This window comes from Pinus tabuliformis, chromosome 5_2, assembly GCF_031772625.1.
Source record: "Pinus tabuliformis cultivar Carrire ecotype Pingquan chromosome 5_2, CPIR1, whole genome shotgun sequence".
NCBI lineage: Eukaryota > Viridiplantae > Streptophyta > Pinopsida > Pinales > Pinaceae > Pinus > Pinus tabuliformis.
In genome coordinates this window covers 951,576,084-951,597,364 of record NC_142306.1, presented here as the reverse complement: position 1 = coordinate 951,597,364, position 21,281 = coordinate 951,576,084, and the positions used below count along the sequence as shown (strand labels likewise).

General features: G+C 38.7%; 1 protein-coding gene across 4 annotated transcripts in view; it reads left to right on the top strand.

The window, feature by feature from the left end:
- Positions 1-20,233, top strand: part of LOC149162412 (protein DJ-1 homolog B-like) — a 143,069-nt gene extending 122,836 nt beyond the window's left edge. For all 4 annotated transcript variants that reach the window (XM_089437263.1, XM_089437262.1, XM_089437260.1 and 1 more), the window contains 4 exons: positions 18,469-18,549; positions 18,902-19,102; positions 19,506-19,643; positions 19,769-20,233. In XM_089437263.1, coding sequence (XP_089293389.1) covers positions 18,469-18,549; positions 18,902-19,102; positions 19,506-19,643; positions 19,769-19,975 — 627 coding nt within the window. In that variant the 3' untranslated portion in view covers positions 19,976-20,233. The remainder of the gene's footprint in view (positions 1-18,468; positions 18,550-18,901; positions 19,103-19,505; positions 19,644-19,768) is intronic.
- Positions 20,234-21,281: the final 1,048 nt, after the last annotated feature.

The window sequence follows — 21,281 nt, the reverse complement described above, 5'->3', positions numbered from 1 at the left end:
TGTAAGCTACAGGTCATGAATGCATATCTGATCATAAACATCTGAACTTCATCTGAGAATCACCAAGAAGGTCTAATGCCCTCTCAAGTAGCTGCAACAACACTTGTTAGCCCATGCATTCATCAACCATTCAAATACTTATCAAATCATGGACAAGAGCCATAGCTAGAGCACATCATAGAACCATGCTTATAACCAACATATAACCAAAATATCAACCATGACAAATATGCCATAAAATCATCATAATAACAAGTACATGTGCTCATTAATTACATTAGAAGAATAACTCATATTAACTTATGCAAAAGCCAACCAAGTCAAGGACTTCCACATACCACCCAACCATAGATTGGGTTGAACCAAATCTCTCTTTCAACCAATCACCCCCATGCCATATTCCAAGCATGAATGTGGGATCTCATGGGATAAACCAAGAAATAATCAACTAGGGACTCCAAAAGTTAAACCACCTCCACCCTCAAGCTACTGTGATCTCACCTAAACTAGTACCGAGATCACAAAACCAAACCAAGCTTGGATGCCTTAGAATTTCTTCTCCATACCTTGAGGAATTTCCCTGCCTCCACCACCTGTCGAGGGCTTCCCGGAGAAAATCATCTCCACCCCAACCCTTGGGATTTTCCTGAAACCACCTCACCCAGTTCAAAAACCTTTCGGCAATCCAAAGCTCAACCAAGAATGAACCCCATCACACCATGGCTATCTAGGAAATGGTAAGGCAAGGTTGAAAGTTGAAACCACTGTCACTCTAGACAAAACCCATGCGAATGAAAACACATAAACCAAATAAACAAATGCATGTGCCATGCATTCACATCCCAACAAGGAAATCACACATGCAACCTGTTACTTGCAAGATCTCCCCACTGAAGTTGTTGATCCAACCTTCTCCCTGATTTCCTTCGCTTTCCTTTGCTTGCTTGTCCAAGTGATTGTTCTCTTTCCTTTGCTACACCTGCTCCAAAGATGGGAAAAAGCTGTGAACTGATTCTCTAATGCCTTTTTATTATTGATGTTTCCTTTTTCTTCATTTTCCTTCATTTTTCCTCTAATTTTCCTTGCATGCAACTTGTGTCTCTTCACTTTCATTTTCTCCTATTTTCCTTATTTCTCATAATTAAATGCCAATTATTGCCTCTTTGCCTTTGCCAATGCTTTTGCCAATTTCCATAGTTATAAATAAACTGCAAGTGATCCCCGCTATGATGTTCACCCACCATTCAGCTTGGAATACGTGTTCCATGACCTTGGTCTTATTTTTACTGACATGGAAAATCAACCAAGGGTTGTTACACTCCAAACAGTGTGAGGTCTAATTGGGACTTCACATCGGGGAGACCCCCTTGGTTGATGGATTTCCAGTACCATAAAAAGCATAATTTGGCCACTCTCAATAGAGAATGTACCATAAAAAGCAAAAGATGGTTGGGACATACAAATTTAGCACATGGGAAAAAGCGAACATGAGCTCAACCTCCTATCATTATGGCCATCACCTTGGTTCCTGGGGCCCCCATACTAACCCCCTGCATCATTAAGGAACCCATAATTGTCCCAACCCCTGGTGGGCGATGAATTTCCCAATCTTAAAGGGGGTATTCACTGCTATATCATTCACATCATGCTCTCATCCCCTGGAGCCCTGAGCAGTTATAAAAGAAAAATCAATAAAAGGCAAAAGGCATATGAAGAAGGGTGGAAAAACAAAGGCTGGGGTAACTCATGTACCACGATTGCTCCCTCCTACATCTATACACCCAAGTGTGGGCTTCCCTCATCATAGCTACCCTTGTACCATGGCATGTGGCTTGGAGCCTTCCCTTGATGCCCCACTTCGTTCCACTATAGCAGAGAGTAGATAGCCATGCCATGGGATCCTTCAGCACTATTCATTTCTCGCTCATGTCTAACTTATTTGATGATGATGATGCACATGGACCACCTTGTGCATCCGGCTACACACTTGCACCATACACTTGGCAGTTGATTCGAGGCCCATGGGGTTTTGTCTCACCATGGGAGACAAGGGAAGGATTGCATCATTGTTCCAACCCTAGCAGATGAGATTCATGCTTGTTCCAATTTGTTGGAGACCCATGAGGATGCTTTTGTGCCCCCATAGCCACTTGGGAGCACCACAGGTCATTTGCTTGGAGATCAAGGGGCCACCCCCTTCATCACTATTATTGGAGCCCTCCTATTCATTATGGCACATGAGGGACTTCACTAGGCCTTCCAACAACCCTCCTAGCTATTGTATTATCATTTTAGCCCTCTTGAGAGGCTTATTTTTCATATTATGGAGCTATTTGGTGGGCTTGTCACCAAAATGATGTTATTTTGCACATTATTTTTATTGTAGGGGCATTATTAGGCATAATTAGGCCATTCGAATCCCTTGGAGGATCATATAAATATAAGAGAGGATCATTTGATCTCTCATCATCACTTGGATTGGATTTATTCTCTCTAAAAGAATTCGGACCTGTAATTGATGGATGAATTAGAGTTTCATTGATGCATTTTGATGTTTGGATAATTGCTTTCTTATCTTGGAGCGTCATTGTTGCAAATCTAATGGATGGATATAATCTTTTTGTCATGTAAGTGCTCTCTTATGTAAAAAAATTGTGTTTATGTCTAATGTATGGAGCACTATGCTTGGATTATTTTTGTGGCCTAATTATTGATGTGAAATTCATGAACACATGTAATCTTTGTTTGTTGTATATGTTACTCATTTTCGAAAAAAGATCGAATTATTCCTAGGGGTGGGTTGATACCTTTCACCTTGAAACTCCATAATTTTACAAAGCAAAGTATAAATCCTTCTTGTGACCTTGTAGTTGCTTCTCTAGGGCATGCGAAGTTGCAATAAGACTCCTTGGTAGGACAAGAATCATTAAATCAATTTCACTTTGACTCCATACTCCACAATTGGCTAGGTACTGGTATAAATCCTTGGTGATCACCCTAAATTTTTCCTTTTTCCAAAATTTCTACCCTAACCCTAGACAACCTAGCTAGGGCATCCAATGAATTCCATTTGAGACATCAGTTTCCAGAGCGAGTTGGCAAGGAACTGCATTGGGGTGTCTCCCACTAGCCCTCCAATTTTGAAGACAATCCCATAGTTGGCTTGTGAGAAACACCAAGCCCTAGCTCCAAAATCATTTGGATTTAGGTCTTTCTAGGTTAGTGGCTTTTCAAGGGGTCTATGGTGCTTTAAATCTCAAAGAAAGTTAATCTCTCTTGACCCCTTCCTCTTATCCTTACCTGGCCTAGTCATATTGTTGATGACCATCCCAAAACCCTAGGCCTTGCTTGGATCCCATAAGTCTCTCTTGTGGTCCCAAACCCTTATATGCTTATCATTTCACAAGATCTTACAAGGGAGGTCCTTCCATTCCCAAGGAATCTTAGGTCTAGGGCATCCCTTATCAAGGAACACCTATAAGCCCTAGGTCTAGGTCTCCTCCAAGCCTTTCTTAGAGAACCCCTTACCTTACTTCTAAAGCAAGAAAGCCTATTATTTGAGTCTATCTTGTGAATGGGGCTAGCCTATTATTTGAGCCTCTCTTGTGAATGGGGCTTAGAAATCACTATAAACCCTATCATTGACATATCTCTCTTAGTGATCTCCTTATACCGAGACTCCTCCCATCGGTAAAAGTCCGTAAAGAGTATGGGACATCGACTAGGGTGATAGTGGGTCCTTGTCTATTGTTGCCACTTGGTCTAGTAGTTGCCCCTTTGGTAGCCCCTTCTAGGACCCCCGCTAGATTGAGCGGTAACATGCTCATTACCTTGTTGTGCTAGCTAATCCTTGTCCTTAAGTAGAGTATCTCTCGACCTGTTCTACTCACTTTTACAACCTAAACTTGATATATCCTTTAAGTGACCTAAGATAACGAAGCCTCACTTGTGGTGAAAGTCCACTAAAGAGTAGGAGGTAGTGGTTGTGGTGACAATGGGCCACACCTCATAATGTTGTCACATAGTCTAGTTTTTGTCTTGTGAGCTACCCTCACAATACTTCCTAGATTTTGAGGCAATAGTCCCAAGGTCAAAAGTCAATATGGTCTCAGGTTGCTCAGAATAAAATTTAGATGATATGCCACGTAGAAATTTTTGCAAAAGATGAAGGCATCATTCAAAAACTTGTAATCAAAAGTGGCCAAGTGACACGTTGGGCTTCTAGGTTGCAAAATAGGATGAAGAATTGGCATGAAGGGGCAATCTTGTTGTCAATAGTTATGTAAAAAACCAATTGGACAAAACCCATGTGGCAGAATCCTAAAATTCTCAAGGGCATTGGAGATCTAACATCCATACAAGGTGATGTCCTCTCAAGTACATGGGGTTAAGCTAGTTGTTGCAAAGGTCAAAACTAACCGTTGGCAGTCAAAGGAATGTTGAAGATGGTAAAAAAATTTTAGGATAGATGAGTCATCATGTCAAGTAGAGCAAGGGAATTGGAGATCTAGCTTCATGGAAGAATTCAATCTCTCTGCACTAGTCATTTGAAGTCAAAATGTGGGATGTTGAGTTGGGTGAAGTTAAAAAATCGAACATTGGACCATTTGTAGACAAAAAGTAGTTGTTGCAAGTGGATTAATTCCCTCCCTTTGCAAATCGAGCCTCTTGCGGACCAAGTTGATCCAAGTCAAGCAATATGACCTCCTTAAGATCGTTGTTAGGTCAAATCAAGCAAGACTTTGAACATCTTTGGTCTACTATTCAACATTTTGTGCTTTTCCGAGGTCAAATCAAAGGGAATGTTGCTTCCTCAAGTGGTTTCCATGGTAAAGTCAAGCAAGTCGAACCCCCTCATGTGGGCAATCTTGTAATAAAATTTATTGCTCATGAATAACCTAGTCTATGGTTTGGGGATGACAAATAAAATTATTTTTTTAGAGTGAGGTCCAACTAGTTGTTACTAAAGAAATTATATAAGGCTAGCCCCTCCTGTCATTTTGGTTGTTGAGAAACTGTGAGATCAAATTCCATAATAGAACCTTTCATTGCAAACTTTGTGTACATTGTGGGTTGATTCTTTCTATTCCATATTTTTTAAGCTCTTGTTGTAATTGTTCTTAATAACATAGAGACAATCTACAAATATATCCAAATTACATAGCAATTGGAGGGCTGATCCATTGAGGGGCTACATAGTCATGTAGAGGGGACAACCAAGGCAACAATGTTCATTGTAACCTCGTTGGAGGTTGGAGTTATCAAACCCAATGGTTGGAAAAACCCTTATTGGGGATATTCAACTTGGTGAAGATCTCAACCAGCCCCATAGTCGACCCAAATTTTGGAGACACTTCACTAGAAGTTGCTTCTAGTTGGATTCAGAAACTTCTGCAACTATCTTAGACAAAGGTGGGGGCGATTAGTTTGCGCGACTCTAAGCCTGTTTCTTGCCCAAAGTATGGTTGTGATTTGTACTCGGCCATTGGAAGGTAATATTTGGCCAAGGTAAGCATATCTCAGTGAACATCCTATTTAAAAATCTAAAAACCTTTTATTTTCCTGTTTTATAAAAATAAAAAATAAAAATATTTACTAACTTGTACTTTCTAAGTTTTTGCCTTGAGATAGCTAGTTAACACATAGGGTTTTCAGCTACTTTTTTATATTCAATCCAAGGGAGAAATATACCTACTTTTTGGGCTTTAAACACATATTTCATGAGGTATATCAAGTCTATTTTGCATAGCTGATTTAATTTACAACAATATACACTTTAGATCCGCAAATTTGAAGGTGCAAGGGCCATTTCCAAGTAAGTTTATATTACCCAAACCCTTGTATTAGTTTTCATATTTGTTTCTCAAGTTCATATCATTGTTTTGGAGCTATTTAGGACTATTCCAACCACTAGAAAGCTAGATTATTAGCTGGAATAATTTTATAGGTTTTCACCTAACGGGGATTTGACCCCAAAACCTCTGCAACAAGTTTCCAGCTTGTTGGAACACAAATTTTGTTGCAAATCTAAAGCTTGGGAAGGTCTAAATTGATCTATTATTTGTCTTAGCTTCGCCCACCCCTAGCATCAATCTAGAGTATACATTTGTTGTTGCACAAACTAGGAAGCCTTGTAAACAGGCAAAAGCTAGAGGGCACAACAACACTTGGGACAGAGGCTCATTGTCAGCATTTCCTAAGTCCCTAATGTTCTTTGATTTTCACCGACTGGACGAGTCCTAGTATGACTCACTTGTGATAGATATGTATCTATGGTAGGTTTGAAGTGAGGGAAGGTGGCTCATTCAATGGAAAGGTTCAATAAAAGTGCAAGCTTTGGGAGAAGCTATTAAGACTTTCCACGAAAAACCCCTTGAAAAAGAGCCTACATGTGACCTAGTGTTGGGATATATGACGGGATATGAACACATCCAAGGTCAAGGTAAACAAGAGAAAGGGAAATGAAAGATTTACTTCAACAAGTACTAAAGAACATGCCTTCAAAGAATCCCCAAGTTGAAGGATTAGCTTCTAGGGTTCCCTCTTGGTGTGATGGCTAGGGCATCAAATTTCCAGAGATTCCACTGTGGGAAATCCACCAAAACTTGAGGATCACTATAGGAGACACTAAGGAAGAGTTCTATCTAGACAAAATTCAAAACGTCCTCCTCTAATGGATTTTGCACCAAGCCCTAGAGAGGCCTCCTTATCCTTAAAGGGATGGGAAAAGAAGGTGAAAAGAAAGGGAAATTTGTGAGTTTTGTGTGATCACCAAGGATTTAAGACCAGTGCCTAGCAATTGGGAGAATTGGAGTCAAAGATAATCTTGATATGGCAACTCGCTCTTCAAGGAGACCTAGAAGTAGCTTCGCTACCCTTAATGAAGCAACTACACAACACTTCTAGATATTTATACTTCGATGACAATTGTTAATGGAGTTTCAAGGATACATATGCAATGAATCCCCTAGGAACATTCATTCATTCATCATCTATGAGTAACACATGCAAAATTTCCCAATAGTTTCAATGCTTAAACAATATTTCATCAATTAGGGCACATTAATAACCATGAGACAATATTCCATGCATTAGACATTAATCAAAATCAGAAATATAGCATTAAATAGCACTTACAAGACAATGAAGAACATATCCATCCATCACAATGCCAAAAAGAAGCTCCAAGAGAGATAGCGAAATTATCCAAACATCAAAATTCATCCTCAAATTACAGGTCCGAAATTCTCAAGAGGGATACCGAATGATGATGCTAGGATGAGATAAGATCCCTCCTATTTATACAAATGTTAAGAGTTCAAATTATAAAAAATGAAGCCCATTTGCATGACTAAGATGCTAATTAACCCACCCATGGTTATGAGCCAACCATGATAGCTCAAAAAGTAAATCGATTGCCCTCTTAAGCCCACGTCATGCATGCGTTGAGGCCTAGAGGGGAAACGTTGAGGCCTTATGTGCTAAGAATGAGAGAGAGGGCCTCAAAAATGATGTTGAAGAAGGGATGCCCTACATATACTACAAAACATCTCCAAACCCCTATTTGGGCTTTGTGGGCTCCAAATGGGTCTCCAAGTGGCTCAAGATCAAGTTGATGTTCCATCAATGAGGGCTAGAAGATGGCACATGCCCTCACATGTCTGCCTAGGACAGACATAACCTCCTCTAGGCCCTGGATCAACTGCCAAGTGTCAGGTGCAATGTGTAGCCGATTGGGCAACGTGGTCCAAGTGCATCATCATCTTTGAATAACTGGGGCATGAGCAAGCAAATGGTGGTGCTAAAGAAGCCCATGGTGTGGCAATCAATGCTCTACATGGATGGAGGCCCATGGCTCTCAACACTCACCCTACAAATGCCATTGTGATCCTCTGGAGGGCTTGGATCTCGTATAGGGAGGCCAAGTCCAAGATGAAAACCCACCTGCAATCCTATATAAGATCCAATGTGTCTCCTCACCTTCCAATACAATGATTCATTAGTGCAATTGAGTAAATAAGCTTGCTAATCAAGGGAAGAAGTGGACACTTCATAGTGGGTTTCCCTTCCAAATTTGGGGCTTTGAACATGTACTAGTGTTACCTTCCTAGGTAGGAAAGGTTAATGAAGGACCCTATTAGGTGGTTTCAACCTTTAAGGGAATGATAGGTCCAAGGTACACCCATCAAGTGGCAGGTGTCATGTGAAATAATGATGGAACAAAGTGGGGACAAAGGGAAGGCTCCAAGCCACATGCCATGGTACAAGGGTAGCTATGATGAGGAAAGCCCACACCTTGGGTATATGAATGTAGGAGGGAGAAATCATGGTACATGAGTTACCCCGACCTTTGTTTTTCCACCCTTCATTTTCTTTTTTCCTTTTATTGATTTTTCTTCATTTTACTGCTTGGGGCTCAAGGGAATGAGAGCATGATGTGTAAGATATAACAGTGATTACCCCCTTAAGGTGGGGCAGTTCATCGTCCACCAGGGGTTGGGACATTCATGGGTTCTTTAATGATGTAAGGGGCACTCATAGGGGCCCTAGGAACTAGGGTGATGACCATAATGATAGGGGGTAGAGCTCATGTTTGGTTTTTTCCCACGTGCTAAATTTTATTGCCTCAACCATATTTTGCATTTTGTCGTACATTTCTTGTTACATGTGGCCATATTATTCTTTTATCTTTCTTTTTTAGCTGCATCAACCTCTAGGGCATCGTTTCAGGCTTGACCCAAGGTGTGGGCATGGGGAAGGGGAGGCTGACACCTTGTGGACCCAATGGACAAATGGGTACCCGCATAGGGAAAATGTGAAAAGGGCTTACAATGAGTGGAGGGGAGTGAAATATATGGTATCGGGAAGTGGGGCCATGCAACCAAAATCAGGGTTTCCCATGTAGTGCCACTCCTAAAGTTAATAGCCAATAAAGGAGATCCCACGGGACTATGATTCAGGATTAAACCCCCCAGTTGAGGTAAGGGAACAAGATTATAGTCAAAGCCCTTCCTTCTTCCAAGTCACCCAATAATCCATGCCCAAGTGTGCCCCAGAAAAAGAAGCATAAACACCCAATTACATCATGAAAAATCATACCTTTGGGATTGGATAGCCCACCTTCAAACATACGATCGTGACAGATGAGTGAGGGTACACAATGGCTAGCTCAGGTGGCGAAGAATGGTAGCACATCAAAATTATCAGGTGGATGACACAGATTTGATGGCTGCCGGTTGAAGACAAATCTAGGCGAAAATTTCTCCTAAGGGGTCACACACTGGTGGTGGGTAACACACATTTTTAGGTGGCCACAAAAGGGGGTTTACTTTGTTGTTTCGACATTTTTCCTGCTTTTTTCAAATTCACAGTTACAAGCAAAATAATACAAGATAACCCCTTACCAAAGGTGCACATCAAGGATAATAACTTCTATATTGGGTAAGAATATTAATTTTTTACTCTTTTCGAGTCATTTACAAATTTAATATCTTGAGTTTAGAGTAAATTTCATTGCTGGTTTGTGTTGATTTGGGGTAGCATCGAATGTGCTTTAGCCACGAAACTTGGTGGAGAGGCTAAGGCACATGAGATCTCCAATACCCAGAAAGGGTTTGGGCAGATTCTAAACAGTTTGGGAGATATTAAAATAATTAATATTTTTAATGTAATCCCTAAGTCTAAACTTAGGGAAAATAAAATATTAATGTGAATTAATATGAAACTGTGTTAGAATGGTCCAAAAGTCATGGATCAAGCCAGATCTAATCTTAACCATTGATTAGGGACTTAATCTCGACCGTTGATTTGTCAACAAGAAAAGTATAAGAGGAGGCTTGAGGGTCACTTGGAGAACACACTGAGGGAGACTAGTCAGTTCAATTTCTGGAGCGGGGTTAGCTGAGAAATTGAACCAGTGGTCTGGTGAGCAATCAGGAGGCAGCAAGTATGGAACAGAGAGACAAGAGATCAGTGCAGAGGCAGAAAAGGTAGACGCAGGGCCAGAGGGAGCCACGCAGAGGCAGCAGAGACTGCGCAGAGCCAACAGGGCCTGCGTCATCCACGCAAAGGCTGCAGGAGTGACGCAGAAGGCCAGAGAGGCTGCGCAAAGTCTCAACAGGTTGACGCAGAGGGTTTTAGGCCACGCAGAGGTCAGCAGGGCTGACGCTGGGTTCAGAAGAAGTGCTGGAGAATTTGTCTATCTATGGGTAAGCCAGTTTGGCACCCTATTGTACTAGAAAATTGTTGAATAATAAAATCCTCCCTTGCTGCACCGGTTTTCCCACATTGGGTTTTTCCGGGGACATTAGTCCAAAATATTTGTGTCAATGTGTTGATTCTTGTGCATATGTTTGTTTCTATATTACGGTGTGATATCTGCAACAGTATTTATTTTAATGTTTATTGAAGTGATTTCATGAATAACTTATGGTGGAATAAGTAGGAAAAGTAAATCAGTTACTGCAGTGATAGAATTTTCACACTCTGCAGTATTTATATGGATAAATATTATTTCTAGATTAACATAATTAGAAACAACTAACTCCCCTTTTCATCCTAGACCTTATTGACCACTGGGATGACACCTAATGATTATATGAAAGACTCCATGCCCAGGGATGCTCCAGAGGACACTTGTACCATCATATATCATCAATCAACAGAGTTTTTTAACTCTACTTCTATCTTCTCATCATCTTTCTTGTACCCAGATTCCACACCCTATGGGGAATTGTAATAAGTAATACTAGTAATGATGATTTTTGATTCTATAGCAGGCCTAGGATGTTGGGATTTGATCAGCAAACGAGTACACCTTGGAGTGTTATTTTTATCTGGTTAATTATCCCTTTTTTTCAGAGGCAGATAATTTTCTGGTTTTTTCACTCACTTTAAACCCCAAAGCCGGGGTGACGGTTTGAAGGTTGAGCCCCTAACACATCTTAGTGTTTAGAGTTGATGTATATTATGATATTAGATCACACAAAAAATTTCGTGGAATTTGGTTAGGTCTAGGTAGTCATTTTTTAATTTTTTAGATATCCCGCAGGTCAAAAATTGCAAATAAAATTGTAATAAGTGTAGTCTAGAGAAGTTGTATGGGATATGAGTAATCAAAATTACACCTTTCACCCTCAACTTTCTACTATGACACACTTTGAGGGGTTAATAATGTGTTTTGGACCCTCAAAACCCACATTTCCTAAGTTTAGTGGAAATTGTGGCATTTAATTAAGCTAGAATTAAATAAAATAGAGATAAATAAATTATTCCATGTGACAGAATGACGTGGAAATGACTTGGAAATTATCCTAAGTCAAAGATTTGAGTCAACGGACATGCGGAAGATGACTGAGTACACTGCACCATAAATACACCATTATTTCATAAAATCGAATTTCCCAGAGATAAAGTAGCAGTTGCATATGTGGAAAATCGAATTCATTAGAGGAGCTCACGCACTGAAGGAATATTCCATGGCATATTTGGACTGAAGATTAGGTGGGGCCTCATCTCACAATTATCTCAGGGTCTTCTACTCTTAACACTCCACTCTTGAGGATTATGAGTTTCACTTGGCCAGACTACGAGTTGCACATTGAGGAATCATGCAGTTCCTGGGTACCTACGCAGATCTATCTGGGGATCATCTACATATGTGGCATCACTTAGTTCGAGTTTGCATTTGTTGACTGGAGTTATCACAGTACTTGGATTCACTCCTGGATGAGTTTACTATGCCATATATGGAATTCGATTTCCCTTGATGTGCACATATGGAATTCAATTTTGCTCTGATGTCTCTATCTTCTCCACATCGAACTTGACTTATCTTTCCTTGGGATTTGCTCCAAGTTCAGCTCTCACATGCATTCTAACTTGGGATTTGCTCCCAAATCTCTATATAATGAGGTTATATGCTCTCATATTGTATCATGTAATAAGCTATTGGGCTTGAGGAAACTCTGTCATTTTGTACTTGCATACTTTTTTAATACAATCAAGACTTTGGGGTTATCTGGCTGGTGTTCTCTTGGCGTTATGAGGTGATGTCCTTTCATGCTACTGCTATTGTGTTTAATTTCTTTCACATATTGAATTAATATTAGTTTATACTTGCCATCTTGCTTGGATTGATGTGTGCAAGCTATCTTGCACATATCATTGATTTAGAGTAGTATTCTAGGGATAAGCTTGCCAATTCATTTTAGGAGGAATGTTTGGTTTATCTTATTCATTATATTGCTCTAATCTTGTGCAAACTAATATGTGTTCAAGTGTGTAGGAAATATCTTTTGTATTGTGTGCAAGAATCCATCTAGAAGTGGGAGAAATCTCAATTAGATCAACTCACTCCTAGAGTCACAGCGATCCAAGACTCAGCGATTTTTTCGCTCCAAGTTTTCCATCCAATGAAGAGAAAAATGGAGTTTTCTTACTCTATAGCTACTTGATCATCCATTTAAATTCAAAATACTTCTTTGATTCTTGTTCTTTCAAAGTTATATCTCCTATTCAAGAGTCATTTCCAAAGCTAGGCAAGCATGGGGGTGCATTCCCATTACTTGAGCCAGTACCGTGTAAATTAAATTCTAAGTTTAGTTTTGGTTTCTTTTTCCTAATTTCACACTAACAATCGGTTTTTTTTTTGTGTGTTGCAGCCCATAGGCTTGAACATTTGGCAGCAAGGAGCTTGAGGAGAATCTTTGGAAAACTACTCACTCGTGTGTCTGCAGGACCCCCTCACGCTATCCAAAAACTGATTTCTAGGGAGGCCATAAGCACTTGGGAGAGAGTTACAAACTCGTCTAGGCCGTGGGCCTTTTGAGCTTTGTGAATCTCTTTTGGAGAGTTTTTTCCATCTTCAAGTTTGTTGTTATTATATTTATTGGAGAGAGAGTCTAACATTGTTAGAGTCTCATCTTGGTAAAGGTCTCTCTCGTATTGTGGGCTGCCCTCTTAGAGGTTTTTACCCGCTTTAAGTGCTAATAAAAGATAAAAAATTTGTTAGAGGGAGCTTGGGATTTTTTCCATGGCACCCCCCTTCCTCATTTAGAGGAGGGATTCTTGTGGATGACCTAATCTTGCTTTTAGTTTTTCTTAGCTTTCTAACTTTTAATTTCATATTGTGCATGCTTAAAATCAACACATTTCACTCCACATGCAAATTTTTACTAATCTTGTATTTAAATTCCCACATGCATACGCTTCCAAATTGTAAACTTGAGAAAATCTCATCTTATGTGTAAACACTTCATACTTTGGCAAGTTTTAATTGTTTCATAATTTCTTCAAGTATATGCTTCACTACTTGGTCAATTTATGCTATATGTCATGAAAACTATTGGAGCACTATCATTTATTTGAAAAAATTGTAGCCTAAAAGAAATCTATTCCATTTTACTTGCTTATTTTCCATTCAATGGTGCAAACACATATGAGCTTATTTACATTTTAGCCTCTCAAGTTTTGCAAACTATTTCTCTTTGAAGCATTTGCATGAAGCATTAGTTTAATTTGGGGAATTAACACAATTTGCACTTCATCTAGGCATTTTAGTATAGGAAGGCCCCAAGCCTCACTAAAACTTACCTCCAACTTAAGTTGGTTGAATAGACTTTTAGGGACCCTCTACCTCTATTGACTCCTCATTGTGAGATCCAAATATTTGGGCGAGGATGAGGTCTGAGGATTAGAGTTATATTGTAACTTTGCCTTAGCACTAATTAATAAAATAAACCAAGAACAACATTCCATCAAATTTGTTTTGTTTGCAAAGTTCTTAAATTTCTTGCTATCTTAATGGTTTAAAGTCTCAAATTCAAATCTTATTTCAAGAGGCACTTTGGATGCAAGCATTGTAATCCCTTTTAATTTTGCAATAAGTTTTAATTCTTTTTTACTTGGAAATTGACTTATCTTTTGGTTTAATTGTATATTGTCGTGAATGGTTGATTTCACTTTCAAGTACTATTATTTTGGAGTTGTAAACTTAATTGCATATTGTCGGCATGGTCTAACATTTGTGTTCTTTTTATCATCTCATTCTCATAAGTAGATTTCTAATGGTATCTTTTTTGAGTAAGATAGTTTCCATGCTTTGATTTGTAGACTTATTCATCTTAAAAGCATTTATAATATCTTGTGCTAACAATTTATTGTTTCACTTTTCAGGATTATTTTGGCTTTCCATTTGAAAGCATTTCACTTCATTTTAAGCAAATACAATTTCACTTCTTAAAGAGCAGTGCTTTGAAGACATTGGTTGTTTATGTATTTCATGCTTATCTTATGTATTGATGGTTATTGCTCATATCATTTTTGCTTATAAATCTTAAAGAAATATTCTATTTAACTCTAAAAATTCTCCTAGAAACTCACATCTTTTTTAACTTAACTTTTCATTAGGGACCGCCCCCCTTAGCTAACCTAGGAGATAGCTCAAATAGAGAGAGTCGGGATTAGTTTGACAACCCCTTCTCTGAGTTTCCTGCCACCAACCACACCTTGTGGGGTTGAAGGCTTTTCTCACTGACTTGTAGGTAGGTGTAGGCAGTAGGGTCAACAGACCCCATTTTTGGCACTGGTCTACTAATCTCTTGGGTGAAGCAATTTGTTTAGGGAGTCCTCCCATAGCCATTTAGGCATAGTTTTAAAACTAGGCCAGTCAAACTCGGAATCGGCTTGGTTGATCGAGCTATACCCTTGTTCAAACCGACTAGGTCAATTATCCGATTCAACAGCTGTTCCATTACCAAACCGACCGAGTTGGTCACCGATTCAACCAGTTCAGTAATGGACCAACCGAACCGACCGAGCCCGACTTAAACGATCGGTCTCAGCGGCGGGAGAAAAGGCGGGCTGGGCAGAATTGAAATCATTTTTTGTTGTTGTTTAAATTATTTCCTAGCCCCTCTATCCTTCTCCCACGCCTAGAAAGGTGACCCAACCCCCTCATATTTCCTCACAACTATCTCATTGCATTTATGTGAGCATTTGTGAGTAGTTGAAGTTGGTTTTTGGAGCAACATTTAGGAGGTTCTTGGGTGATCTTTGGAGCAACATTGAGGAGGTTCTTGGGCGATCTTTGGAGCAGCATTGAGGAGGTTCTTGGGCGGTCTTTGGAGCAGCGTTGAAGAGTTGGTTTTTGGAGCAACATTGGTTATGTGTTTTTGTTATGATCTCTATATATTACATGTATAGATAGTGCACTCGGTGCCATTTTGATATAATAGATATATTCATGAGCATGCTTTGAACAAGTGTTGTCTTCTCTCTATTATTCTAATGTTTTGAGTTTGGAAACATGAATGAAAATCGTTAAAAATATGATTTTTCATCAAAATTAAATATTTAATGTACTTTTTACAACGGCCGAGTCATTAGAATCAACTAGTCTAAATCGATACCGAGTCAGAGTTGACCCTCGGCCGGTTCCGAGTCTGAGTCCGAGTTTTAAAACTATGCATTTAGGTAGGAGTGGGGCTTAAAGAGTGGGGACTCATGCCAAAGTGGCAATGGGCACTTGTCCTACGTGTGCCATCTTAACATCTTGTACGAGCCTTGACAAGACAGCTAGTTTGGTGGTAACATCACCACTTAGATCTTCACATAAGGTGTCAAAGTCCTAATTGACTAGGCAAGGAACTAATGGAAACTTTGAGGGGTCACCCACTATGACCTCAATCACCCACTCCCACATTGCAAGTTGGTTATTCACCAACACGAGACGGGAATCCTTAAACACTAAGTCTTGGGTGGAAAAGATGGATCAAATGGGTCTTCAGACTTTTACATTCATTTGCTTCATATTTCAAACCAGCAAGAGTGATGTAAAAGTTTATGATTTAAAGAAGGTTGGAAAGCAAAATTAATGCCTAAAAATTCAATTGGGCAAATGGAATCTATAAGAGGATATTTTAATGGGCTTTTTCTTAAGTGATAAGGGTAATCTGAAGTCAAAATGACTAACGCCCAACACCCTTATATAGCTGTCCTAGAATGCAGAAAATGGTTTTGATAACCCTAATTAATGAAGATCATCCAATACCTCAAGAGGATATGCTTACTATAATAACAATTAAATTTCAGGCATTTCAATTGAAAAAATATGGCATTCCTTTAGTATTTTCCAGCAGCAAACATAAGCATTTAGATGGAATGATTCACACTTAAACTTAACAAAACAAAGAACAAATTTACCCAGTTACAATCACTCTTCTTGTGCATGAAGAAATGAAAATTGTAACATTCCTCTTCAGCAATGTAACTCCAGATGCATAAACCCCAAGCTCCAAAGCACCTTCATATTAAAATCTATAGTCTCAAGTGTCTCCACAAACTTACAACAGTCATTACAATAGGACTTTGTCTTTTATAGATGAAGAGCTCAAAACCTCCTCCAATAAAATAATAGTATCCATCCTAAAACCCTTGATTTATTCTTGGAATACATAAAAAAGTAATAGCCATCTAACTAACTCAATGGACAAGTCAAACAAGTAATAAAATATGTGTCCATGTCACATGTACAAATCTCCATCAAGATGAGCCAAGAGAAGGGGGTGTATCCTCAAATAGGTGAGGAATGGTGGTCAAAGCTCCAACGCTCTCCTCAATCTTCTCTGAAGGAAATCGATCCATGGAATAATGTACAAAATCAATCACCATGTGGCATGTGTAGACCTCCAAATGAAGTAACAATGTGGAAATGATCTTCATAAAGTGGATTGAACTTGAAGACAAGAGAACAGTTAGATGGCAAGTATAGATACATGCTAGAAATAGCCTCCAGGACTAGGTCAACCTCATAACCAGCTGTAGTGCACAGTCCTCAAGGTAGCAAACCTTCCCAAAATTGTGTGAATGGTTATAACCAAGAGAGAGTGTCAAACCGTCATCAATCCACATGAAAGAGTGGTTAAATATCTATCCAATTACCAAGAAGGGGGAGTGGCCCCAACAACTAGCAACAAAATAGTCATAAAATAGGTGAGCATCTCAATATGTATGCCAAGGGGGTGAGTGCTCCACCTAATAACCAAGTCCACATCACAATAACCCCAATCAAGTGTGAAATCAAATCCCATAAGAAAGGATGTTCATGCTAGAAGCCTCCATCTAATCAACAGAAGGCTAAAATAGCCATTAAATTACTCTAGTCAACCTCAACATGTGTGCACAAGGGGAGTGTTCCTCTAATGCCTATAGTCCTTATAACAATAAGGTGAATAAAGTGTTATCAAACCCCAAATAGCCTAGGGTGCTCGTACATAAGGCTCAAACCCATGTCAAGACATAGAAATAAACCACATTAATGCCTGGAACCATGTCAAACTAGTGATGATCAACATATAAGAGAAAGGGAACAATGTGATATGGACCATCCTTACCAATACAACAATGAAACCATCATCACAATGCTATATCCAAAGAAACTGAACATAGCATCAATAGACAGACATTAATCAATTACTCTAGAGTCTACACTATCCACTTTTCTCTAACCAGCACACACCCAACCAGTGAACAGTTAGTTTAATAGAAGCATAAGGATGATGCCAGGAAAAGTGTGCACTTCCGTTAAATATCCCTCGATCACACCAATCAACTACCTGGAACATCTGTAAATATCTATCACATGTGGTAAAGCACTCAGAATCATGTTCACGCATCATACTAGGTAACAGTAGGTAGGCTGAAATTTTCAGCCAGCATTAACTCTTGTCTGGCTGATGGGTCAATGGTCAGATGGGAAGTTTGTGACTTGAAATTTTCTTCATTGAATGTGTTGACTACATTTCATGCAGTCAGCATTACTTCTCAGTTGGTGGCAACTTCAAAATCTGATTTTTGAGGTGCATTTGAGAGGGGCATGAGTTGTTTACAAATTGCATTAGGGTGTGAGATTGTGGATAGGAATTTGGAGAATCTCTTTCTTGCTGTGGTGTTCAAGTTACATGCCATTTCCCTTTCTCATGGTGAACGTCACCGCAATGCAAGTGCCAAATGTATCTAGTTATTGTTGTATGTGTTAGAATAAGTAACACTCAATAATATATTAGGAGTCCTATTATATAACGTAGTGATGTGAGTGTTAAATGACCAATTGAGTTGATAATAATCGTTAGTGTTGGTAATTAGGGGTGATTAGGTAGTGCACGATATAAACCACAAATAAAAGGATGCTACCACATTGTATCAATTGACTCCTTTATTAGTTAATAGTATTCATTTCTATATCTCGTCCCTTTGATGGATGTTCGATGCAAATACCAACAGTATAATGTATGTTTACCAATGGAAGTTGCCTCATATAACTTATGGAAGCCATTTTTGGATGCACAGGTGCCACGTGTATGGAATAAATGTGTAGTTGCAAAAGAAGAACACAATGTTGATGTTGATGTATATTTACCCATGGAAGTTGCCTTATTTAACCTATGGAATCCTTATTTGGAATCACAGGTGCCACGTGGATGGAATAAATGTGAAGTTGCAAAAGAAGAATACAATGTTGATGACTGGTCACTGCAAAATATTCCTCAAGTAAGCATTTCCTAGTTGGTTTCATAAGGAGTATGGCTTGTAGGTATATTTAAGATGGAGAGTTTGTTTTCCAGATGCACAGATTCTTCAATTTTATATCCTACCTAGTTGGGAAATTGTATCAATTGTATATTAGGTTGCAATTTGCAATGCAACTCCATTCTTAGCCTCCTGTTTTCTACTCGTATGAATCATGATTGTGTAGGTACTGGATCTGTTATAACACGTTTTTAAACAGACTGACCCCATTTTCTGTGTTGATGATTTAATGTACATATAAGATTAGGGTGCCAATAACTATTGTTATTGTGACAATATGTGATTGCATAACAGTACTTATTGTTCTTGGCAGGTGCTTGTCCCTATTGCAAATAGATCAGATGAGATGGAAATTGTTATAGTTGTAGATGTTTTGAGGAGAGCCAAAGCAAATGTCGTGGTTGCTTCTGTGGAGGAGAGTCTAGATATTGTGGCAGCAAGAGGCACAAAAATTGTTGCGGATCAGCTATTTAAAGATGCTATTTTATCAAATTATGACTTAATCTATTTGCCAGTGAGTTGTAATTGATTTATTTGTATATGTGTAGTGCAATTACGATATCAAATGCCTTTGTTGATTAAATCTTGTGGTCTATCATTGACATCATTACTAATGCAATTCCAAATTTACCAATCCCAAATTTGAATGTCATTAACCAAAGTTTTAATTCAAAACAAATACCCAAAATTGGCACCGTTCTCTACAGTAGGAGGGACGTCACCAATGTAATGGTGCTATGAAAAAATCGTTAGTCAATTTAAAGCAAATATGCAGATAGAAATGTTTCGGTATCTCCTTTTTATTCATATTAGCTTTTTTATGTTCTCATCTTATAGTAGTTATTAGTTCAAGTTCAACTGCAGACACAATCCTGTCTATTGATACCGTAGGCACTTATATGTGAAAATTATCATAGGGTGGCTGGTATGGAGCTCAAAAATTGGGATCAACAAATCAGCTTATAGATTTACTTAGAGTACATGCAGAATCAAACAAGGTCTATGGAGCTACATGTGCATCAGCAGTAATGCTAGATACCAAAGGCTTGTTGAAGGTACGTACAGAAATATTTAATTTGGGAACACGTACATATTAGATGAGAAAGTCAATGTGTTTGTGCTGCATATTACTTTCATTATGTGAGAAACGACTGTCATCATCTTTGGATATTTATGGCAGGGGAAAGAAGCTACCACTCATCCTCACTATTCAAATAAACTTTCAAATCAGTCTTCAGTGAGTGTACGTGTTGTAATTGATGGGAAGGTGATTACTAGCTTGGGAACTGGATCAACCATGGAATGTGCATTAAGTATTGTTGAAAAGCTCTTTGGGATGGAAAGGGCCAATGATGTTGCTGAAGCTATGGCTTTCTCTTACCCATAGGCTCTATCAACGTGTTTGGCATTTTTTTCTTTAAATTGAATATTCTTAAATCTCAGGCAGTCCTGAATTTAACCTGCCGTGCAGAAGATTTTATAAAACTCATACACATCCTTCTAAAATTTTAGTTATTTTATAGTTATCTATTGACATTTGTCATTGTTGATATTTAATTTGACAATTCTTTGTGTTAATTTGAAGTAAAAACTACGTGTATTTGTTTTTCGTTTGAATATAGAAGTTGCACTGGAATTCACTTAATTTTCATTGTCCAGTTAATTTTATCTTTTCTTTTCATGGGCAAACTTGTTTCCATTCCAGAATTCCAACTCACCAAATAAAAAATAACGGTTATAATTACTTAGTCCATAGATTTATTGTTGTTACTCTTTATAGTCAGGAGGTTAAGAACCGTTTTGTCAGTCCTACAGCTACTTTAGATTCTATAATGTCAAACGTTTCAAAGTTTTAGTATAAGAAAAAACAATAAAGTGAAATGAAATGAAATTTTAACGTCCATAAGACTAGAAATAGTCTATGGGACCACCAGTTTCTCTGCTTTTTGCCTTTTGCAATTCAATCTTTTTATTACTCAAATTAATGATGAGCTTACCCAACCTTCTAACAGTCCCCTCACTGAAAAGACAATGCCAGGGAACCGATGTTGACATACTGCTGTGACTGTTTTTGATATCTCTGAAAGCATCACATTCCAAAATGAAATGTTTTTCCGATTCTAAAAGTACACACCTGTTCTTCCCAAGCTTATTTAGGTCTTTTCCACCGACCCGTTTCGCACCGTAGTTGATGCGAGTTAATTATTAATTGAGAAATAAGAATCTTTGCTCTCCATGGAATGCCAACTCCAATGTACTCTTTTTGTTGGAGATCACAAGTGGGGTTGAATTCCTGAACATAGTACTTCTTTTTTCTACCCAACTCTTTTCCCCATAGACGCTTACAAAACTTCTCCATAACAAAACTCTTTAACTCCTTGCTATTTGTGAGACATGCATTGAGGTAAATATTCCATTTTTGTATCTAGTTGTTGTTTTGTCTCATCCATGATTTCTTTCTTTCACTCATTCCTTCATTGAAGATAACTTTAGGCCATCTACCTTCTCCCATCTGCTCAATTCCTTATTGGTACCTTATGAGACGCACTATAGCAATTGCTTTGATGGGAGTTGCTCCTGTTTCACTCAACATTATCTCATAAGGAACCAAACTTTTTATTTTAAACTTGCTCATGATCAAGCATTTTTGGATTTTCTCAATTTGCTTCCATTTTGAGACAGGGATGCTGCTA